Here is an 8,764-nt window from a genome sequence, read left to right as displayed (position 1 = left end):
ACACGCGCGCACACACACACACGCACACACACACACACACACACGCACATTCATTCAAATCAAGATCAATCTGAATCTGAAAATCGTGTTTTTTTTAAGACCAAACTGTGGAATTACATTTTCCAGGTCCGTCACGTGACGCCATATATTTACATTTGAAAAGAGACGTCTGCAACTCAGCTTCGGTACATCAGCTTCCCAGTACTAACATGTATACGGCCCTTATTTATATCATTAGGTCCTAAAAATTGTAAAATCCACAACTAGCTGTATCCAGAGTTGTTTTTCTTCCTCCGTTCATGTGAATGAGTCAGAAAACGAGGCTGGCCCGAGGACATGTCGAGGGATGCAAGGGAACAAAGTAACATTAATTACACAATCAACACTCTAGATGAGAAATCCAGAGCATAACAACAGCGTGATTAAGTTATTGAATTAAAGCAGTCCTCGTATGTTTTTGTCTCGACCGTATCTTAACCACGTCACGCGATAGATCTGCTTTAATAGAATCGCTTGTGAACTCTCACATGAGGCTTTGACTTGCAACTCAACATTTAGCCCACTTTGTTGGGAAAACTAAGTTATATATCGTTTGTCCATACCGCCCAGCATGAACTCTGCTCCGTATCCACTTATGTACACTAAGTTATATATCGTTTGTCCATACCGCCCAGCATGAACTCTGCTCCGTATCCACTTATGTACACAACAACATGCATACAGAATACTTCCCCTAACAATCAATTCCCATTCCCGGCACCACCTACCCGATGACGTAGAGGTCGGGGCTCTTTGGGGAGTTCAGGTGGAGAAGCAACGTCACGTCATCTGGAGGATCTGCTGTGGCCACATTCCACGTCACCATGTGCAGCCTGAGGCAGACGGGGGAAAAAAGGAAGTCATTCGTGCAGCACATGCATCTAGAAATATAGAGATTCCTGCTCTACAACATCAGGAGGATTCGCCCCTTCCTCACTGATGAGACGGCGCAGGTGCTCATCCAGGCTCTTGTCATCTCCCGCCTGGACTACTGCAGCTCTCTACTTGCCGGAGCCCCGGCGTCGGCCATCAGACCTCTGGAGCTTGTCCAGAAATCTGCAGCTCGCCTGGTGTTCAATCGCCCCAAGTTCTCCCACACAACTCCCCTTCTCCGTTCTCTACACTGGCTCCCTGTAAGAGCTCGCATCCAGTTTAAGACTCTGGTGCTAGCCTACAGGGCAGTGAGAGGAACAGCTCCTTCCTATCTCCAGGCCATGGTCAAGCCCTACACCCCCGCCTGACCACTTCGCTATGTTGCCCCGTGGCTCAGAGGTCCCTGCGGCCGTTCGACCCGGTCACGGCTGTTTTCTGTCCTGGCCCCACAGTGGTGGAATGAACTCCCCACTGAGGTCAGGACAGCAGAGTCGCTGCCCATCTTTCATCAGGCTGAACACTCACCTCTTCAAGAAGTACTACCCTGAGCCTTCCACTCACCACTTATTGTTTTCATACTAGTTTGTTTCTGTACTTAGACTCTGGTTTATGCTCTTAGATGCTTGTGTAAACTGAACATGCGATTGGGTGAGACGTTGTACATTTCAAAAAACTGTACTTCAAAGAGTAAATCAAAGAGCTTCATTCAGTTTGGTCAAAAACCAGAGCTGAGCTCGTTACAGTAAAAACGCTGTTCAACTATCACAAGCAGCTCAGGCTGCTGCAGTTAACTCATAAAGAGACCAGTCATCATTTCTCCCAAACTCTTAACATTCATAGAAAGTTGAATTTTTCACGCTTTGCAAGACAGTAAAACGTCTGACAGAAAGTACAGAGTACAGAGCTGAATAAAAAGAGGAAGAGGAACAGTATTTATTCCTCTCTTTCTGGCTTCAGCACACAGAAAACTCTCCACCTGAAACTGTCCTTTCTCAGCCTGTTGGCTCTCCTGCCACAGGCGAGGAAGGCGTCGTCCAGAGTCTTGACCATCTTCTCGTGCAGCTCGTTTCGGGGGTCCAAGTCATCCACGCACGTCATCAGCTGGTGGAGCCGATGGCGCAGCACCAGTCTGCTGGCCGTGGACTGCGTGGCGTCGCTGGAGAGGCTGTCGGAGCGGAGACGCCCCGCCAACAGCCGACCGATTTCATCCATTCTGGCTCAAAGTAGTCAATGCAGCGAGGTGCGCTGAGCGTTGGTCAAGTGACAAAATACAAAAAGTGTTTCCTAAAAGGTCCCAAAATTGTTTTTAAAAGAAAAAAAAAATCACAAATTTGACGATTTAAGTATGAGCCACAGTCCGACGTTTAGGTTGTTTCTGTAGAATCAAACCACTGAAATGAGGAAAGGATTTGGGTGCTCCAGGAGTTGGACTGTGTGATCAGGGGATTGTTTACGAGTCGTCTTTGTGCAATAAAAAACTACGTATAATCTCTTGTAAAATGTCTCAACATTAGGCCTATTAAACAAATTGAGAAACCAGCTGCATGAACAAAAGCATTCTTTCCCTTTGGGGGAAAACGCATTGTTTCAAATCCGCATTAGGTCTGTTGTGTTGGGCAACCTAATCCTCCGGCCACAATGCAGTCACATTTGCAGACTGGCCAACATTGCACCCTGTTAAGTCTCGCAACACGTTCAACCCTGAAGGAGACGGACAGCTGTGCTTCTGGAGGACTGGTACCGAACGGCAGACACCGACACGAAGAGCTCGTCAACGACTGATCCACACCTGTAACAGTGTTCACCATCCTTTCTTAAGAATCAGTTTTCAGGACGTTTTCGAGCTGATATAACAGACATTGTATGAAATGTCTAATACGATTTCGTGCCGGTTGCCTCCATAACATCACATGAGTTCATTCACCACCATCCAGCTATCCCATTATTCCCTGACAGCACGTTACTTTATACTTAAGGAACAAGACACATAAGCAGTTTCTTCCCATGTGACGTAACTTTTATGAGCGGTAAACCCGACTGTTTTATGACATGACAGAACAACTGTGCAATAATTACCTACACACACACACACACTTTCATTATACTTATCAACACTCATATTTCAACAGGTGGACACATTGTAGGTCGTTAAAAACACTCACAATAACTTGATCATGGTGAATTTCCATTATCGGGAAAATCGTGAATATCGTCAGGAGTGACTTGAAAAAGCTTCACAGCTCATTATTATGACAGAGAAGTGGCAAAATAGAGCCTGAACAAGCTCACACTATCTTTATTCATGTATCCCGTATTTAGTCAGGGAGACCTGATGAGTTATGATTACCTTATTAAAGATTGCTTGTTTGATTTTTCATTTAAAGAGATGCGTCCTACCTGTGATGCAATAAAGATATGTGTTTCTGAACAGAATATTAAGGTAAAGAGATTTCTAGAGCGTTTAAGTGCCATAATAGGAGTTTCTGAAATATTTTTGATGATTATCAGAGATTATTATTTTGGCCAGGACACTCATAACATGACATGTTCATGTCTAGTTCATATTATATGTGTGTCTACTCATTCTGTGTCAGGCCATTTAAAAGTCCCTCAATGAAGCTGCATAACCTTAAACTAGTCTGCATAATTAAGAAAGTCCCTCAATGAAGCAGCATAACCTTAAACTAGTCTGTGCATAATTAAGAAAGTCCCTCAATGAAGCTGCATAACCTTAAACTAGTCTGTGCATAATTAAGAAAGTCCCTCAATGAAGCAGCATAACCTTAAACTAGTCTGTGCATAATTAAGAAAGTCCTTCAATGAAGCTGCATAACCTTAAACTAGTCTGTGCATAATTAAGAAAGTCCCTCAATGAAGCTGCATAACCTTAAACTAGTCTGCATAATTAAGAAAGTCCCTCAATGAAGCAGCATAACCTTAAACTAGTTAGATGGTTCTGTGCATAATTAAGAAAGTCGCACCTGAAGCTCTCTGCCTCGTAGTTTCTCTTCTGCTCCTCAGTCTCCTCCATCATCTCCACACCTGGACATGCAAAAGACACAAATCCTCTGTATATATCTCTAACACACAATATGGAGCCTGAATACAGGAGAAATACGCTTAGAAAATCAACAATAAAGCACCAACGTTGAGCTAAACATTGCTAACGTTGATGACAACGTGAATCTGCTAGTTAACATATTTCCAACTTGTATGAACAAATGTTATTTGTACCACACTAACGTTACCTGATGGGCTTTGGTCGTACTTGTTTTCGTTGTTGATGTAACTACTGGAAAACATACAGTAACAGTAAACACGCAGCAGCAGCCTTACAGGTTTAGCTAATGTTGTTTTAATGTTCCGGAAAACAGTTTAGCTGCCTTCAAAATAAAAACGTAACATCGTTACGGAAGTGAAGAGTTAAAACTATCAACTTTTAATTTAACTTATTACGAATTCCTTGAAGAATGTATTGTGTATTTATTTGCCAGCTATCAATTATAAGTTATGAGAGTAATTTCCAAACTATTGTATGATTTGGATATTAAGAAAGATTTATTTAGTCTATCTTCCACAGCTTTTATTCTGAAGGATTTAAGCATGTCCCTGCCCCTTATCCGGAAAAGGGTTTATCTGCCTTCAAAATAAAGGCGTAACATTGTCACGGAAATGAGTTAAAACAGACAACTTTTATAGTGTGTATCCATTTGCCAGTTATCAATTACAAATTACTTTAATAGTCAAAAGTAAGCTATAAGAGTAACTTCCTTCCTAGTTTGTGAAAGACTTATTTACAGTTCTTCCACAGCTTTTATTCTGAAGGATACAAGCGTAACGTGTATTGTCGTTGTTGCGTTTATTAGCGTATTTGTGAAACAGAGGCCAATAGATTGGTGCAAAAACGACACCTAAAACCAAGGAATATTTAATGTTGTATATATTATAATATAGTGTGTATCCCTTGCCTAAAAACGAAAATAAGTTAGTTTTATGTTTGTACTTCCGGTTCCCTCGACTCAAAGTCAATGGGTTTTTGATAAAAGGGCAGAAATACTTTTTGGGAATTTCAAAGATTATTTATTTTAAAAAGGCGGTCGCTAACAATCCGAAGGAAAAACCCCATTTACATCTGCGTTTGTGTATTATACTACCTACATATGTTCTCTATGTGCTGCTAATTTTTACATGAATTATTTTGTCAAATAAAAAATAAACTGCAAAAGAGACTAATTTCCACCCAGAAATAATAAAAGGAACCATCACATCTTCTGAAGTATGTCTCAGACGCTAGTCATGTCTTCTGATTCAAGCGATAGTTTGTGACGGCAGCAAACAATAAATGTGATCGTTCCCACAGTTAAATGGGTCTTTGCTCACTAATGTAAACTTTTTTTTTTTTCTCAGCAGAAGTACAATGTACAAATATCCTAAAGAGCAAGGAACAAATGCATTTACTTAAATATACTGCACACTCATAACATTAAAATCTGGGTTGTACCATTCAACATAGGACACGATTTAAAAAGACGAAGGCCAAAATTTAAAAACAGAACCTCATCATGTGTCAACGATTTTGAAATCTGCAGAGTTCAGATTTTTACAGTACATATCACCAACACTCGAACCCTCCACCCAAAGCTGACATCTTCGTATGAGGCTAAAACAACCACCTGACAAAACATCAGGTGTAGTCAGACCAGATTTTTATTATGTTAAATAAGATTACACATGTCTGAAGTAAATGCCTCATATGTAGTAGTTTTTACATAAATCATAAGCTGTATTTTAATTGCCTCCAGCCACCATGTAATGAATTTCAAGTTTGACAAAACAGAGATAACGACATTAACAGATTTCTTTTGTTCAAAAGCACTGATCCTAGAAACTGCAGCTTTTGTGGAAAGGAGAGACCGTTAACAATAAATAAAAACAATAAATCAGTTGAGAACTGAAAAAAAAAAAAAAAAAAAAATCAAGAAAAAGAACAAAACCCAAATAACTAATTAAAATCAGTAATCAGAAATGTTTCCTCAGTGACAGCCCACACCTAATATTTTAGAATGTAAGAGGACCTAACAGACATAAGCAAGAACGCTTCATCCTCAAAACGGATCCTCTGACTTGCAAACCTGACCAATAAAAAAACAAAAAAAATACTAAAAGTTGCTTTAGTTGTATTCAAATGTTGTAGATAGATACACACAATTGCTTTATAATAATGAGCTCTTATTAAGAGCAGTTTTCTTTTTATTCGGATGCAAGTGTGGTATTCTTGATTATGCCTATCAGGCTGTTTCTAGGTCCAGTGTCCAAAGAGAGGAGCGTGAACTTGTTGAGTGAAGTCAAAGCCTCTCGTATCGGAAGGTGATCTGAAGAGGAAAAAACGGAACAAGTTACAAAAAACCATCAATCGTAAATTTACAAATGTCACCGAAAAACGAGAAGTTAATACTCACCGGGCGAAGCCAGTCAGTTGCAATCATCATTAGCATCCAAGCCTTTACGTTCATCATTCGCCCTCATCTATGACACGGAGAAATATCATAAAGATTACGGCAAGTTACGTATTGCTGCCACCTTGAACAGCATTTTTTTCCCTTTGTACCAAACAATATCTCATGTTATGACAGTTATTACTACATAGCCTTCCAGATTATTCCATTTTAACAGGCAAGTTTTTTTATAACAACATGTTTTGTCACGATGACTACATCCACTTCTTATATACAGTCTTTATGAAGTAGTATGTTCCGATTGAATGCATACCGAGTGTAACAGTACGTACTTTGTAAGTATTTAAAATAAAATTAAAATGCTATGAGTGACAGCACTGGCAGTGCAGAAGTAATGCAAAACAAAACAGGTTTTCCTTCGAGTAATCACAGCTCAAGTCACCTTATCCAGCTCCTCCTTCGTCTCCGCCTCCATGCGTCGTATGTCGTCCATCGACAGTCCGATCCATTTGTCGATCCAGCAGAACAGCTGTCTGTGGAACTTGCCGAACACACGATTCTCCACCTGGACAGACGGTGTGTTTTGAGAAAGACAGCGTGAGGACACAGAGAATTATTGTGTGGCATCTCGACTCAAAGTTTATAAAATGTACTTTCGTCGGTGCAGAAATGTGCCTATTGGCCACCAGTAGGAAATACATCTTAAGATAAAGCCAACCGTACCTTTTGAATCATGCTTTCCACTCTGCCCTGAAGCAATAACCACTTGAATTCAACAGTCACTAACTTATAGGCACACATGTGTGGACAGTCGGGGTTGTCAGCGAGTTCTTTCTGCAAACACATAGATGCAAAGAAAACATAAAAACACAAAGTCTCCAGGCCTTACAATTTAATTTTCCTTGAATAAAAAAAAACAGCAACAAGAGATGTAGTACCTTCCAGTTTGGTCCCAGAGGCCCTCTACCGGTCTTCTGTGATTTAAAGATGGCTGGGTCTTCCTCTGCGTTATAGTCCTAAAGAATGAATGCAACCAGTAAGTAGAGGCTTCACCCTCGGTGTTAATTATGGTCGCTATTTTAGATTTCGTCTTTAGATGAAAATGCTGATTAGTTTCAGTCAAATTTTTGTTATTTTCATCCTTCATGATTTTAATCCGGTTTTAGTCGACGACAATTCAAAACATTTTAATCCAAAACCTGACAGAGCTCTTTCCCTTACCTTTGCATTGATGCAACTTCTGTCAGCAATATCAATGTCAACTATTGTCCTTTTTTCCAACTGGCTTTTATCCAGTCCGTGTACCTGCAGTGGGGCGAAATCAAACCATCACTTTGGTTCAGTTTCTTTTAAAAGGCAGGGAGCAAATATCACACTTCATGTTAAAAAATAAAAACAATTACGACGGAAAAAATATATCTTTTATAAGTAGTTTAATATACAAACGTTTGTATGAATTAAGAGTGTAAACAAGTGCAAATATAACAATGCCCACCTCAGAGCAGACAGGAGAGTCATTTTAATAACCATCAATTAAAAAAACAAAATGTTTATTTCTCATCAGTACGTTTTCCAGGTAATGGATTATTAACCTGTATGGAGGGTAAAGAATGACCACTACTAGTCACATGACTTACATTATCCTGATCCCCCATGTCAGGCTTGTGCCAGGTCTCGATGGTTAGAGTGAACTTGTCACCCATGTATTCATTCTGTAAGATGAAAGATAGGGTCGGTCAATAATCACATCCTGATTGCAGTAGTTTGTGGAGAATATCTATATAAATATTAGCACCATTATGTCATCATGCACACCCTGATACGAAAACAATATACTTACTGTAATGACTGCATTACAGGAAACAGTGGACGGTGATGAAAAGAGAAGAGACACAAGGTTTTAGATTATGCGCGCACACACACACACACACACACACACACACACACACACACTAGCTGTATGTTGTGGTGGAAAGATCCTGAGACCAGGGAGTAATAACCAAACTATAGATTGAGTCTCAAAACTGGTGTTCACTCAAAATGTCAACAATCAAATTACAATTCCACATTCAGAATGAACAGTGAAGGCCACATATCCAGCTATTATCACAATACACAACGTAATCACAGACAGCTGCTCTTTAAAGTATAACAGAGTTCATTAAACTCCAATAATACTGATCAAGTCAAATACTATCCAAAACTAACAACTACTATACAACTACAAGCCTACTATCTCGAATCAACAGGCAATAGTGAGTGTGTGTGCGGGGAAGTGAGAAACTACCCAGACAATGGCAGAATGTAATCTAAAACGTAGCCACGATATCAAAATAAGGGGGTAGTCTCGTACGTGACCACGCCACCCGAGACTACGATAGAGACCCCTCACTCAC

The 8,764-nt window shown here is 40.1% G+C and overlaps 1 protein-coding gene across 1 annotated transcript in view; it reads right to left on the bottom strand.

Moving 5' to 3' along the window:
- Window positions 1-4,969: 4,969 nt before the first annotated feature.
- LOC116377182 (phosphatidylinositol transfer protein beta isoform-like) overlaps window positions 4,970-8,764 on the bottom strand; it is a gene marked incomplete at its 5' end in the record, with an annotated part of 9,483 nt that continues 5,688 nt past the window's right edge. Inside the window, 8 exons of the mRNA XM_031838757.1 lie at window positions 4,970-6,284; window positions 6,372-6,438; window positions 6,811-6,933; window positions 7,092-7,202; window positions 7,307-7,384; window positions 7,590-7,673; window positions 8,006-8,080; window positions 8,209-8,216. Of these exons, the coding sequence (XP_031694617.1) occupies window positions 6,385-6,438; window positions 6,811-6,933; window positions 7,092-7,202; window positions 7,307-7,384; window positions 7,590-7,673; window positions 8,006-8,080; window positions 8,209-8,216 (533 nt within the window). The remainder of the gene's footprint in view (window positions 6,285-6,371; window positions 6,439-6,810; window positions 6,934-7,091; window positions 7,203-7,306; window positions 7,385-7,589; window positions 7,674-8,005; window positions 8,081-8,208; window positions 8,217-8,764) is intronic.

Source organism: Anarrhichthys ocellatus, unplaced genomic scaffold, assembly GCF_004355925.1.
Source record: "Anarrhichthys ocellatus isolate YVR2014 unplaced genomic scaffold, GSC_Weel_1.0 scaffold988, whole genome shotgun sequence".
NCBI classification, from domain to species: Eukaryota; Metazoa; Chordata; class Actinopteri; order Perciformes; family Anarhichadidae; genus Anarrhichthys; species Anarrhichthys ocellatus.
The sequence above is the reverse complement of the archived record's forward strand: the minus strand, read 5'-3'. Positions and strand labels throughout refer to the sequence as shown.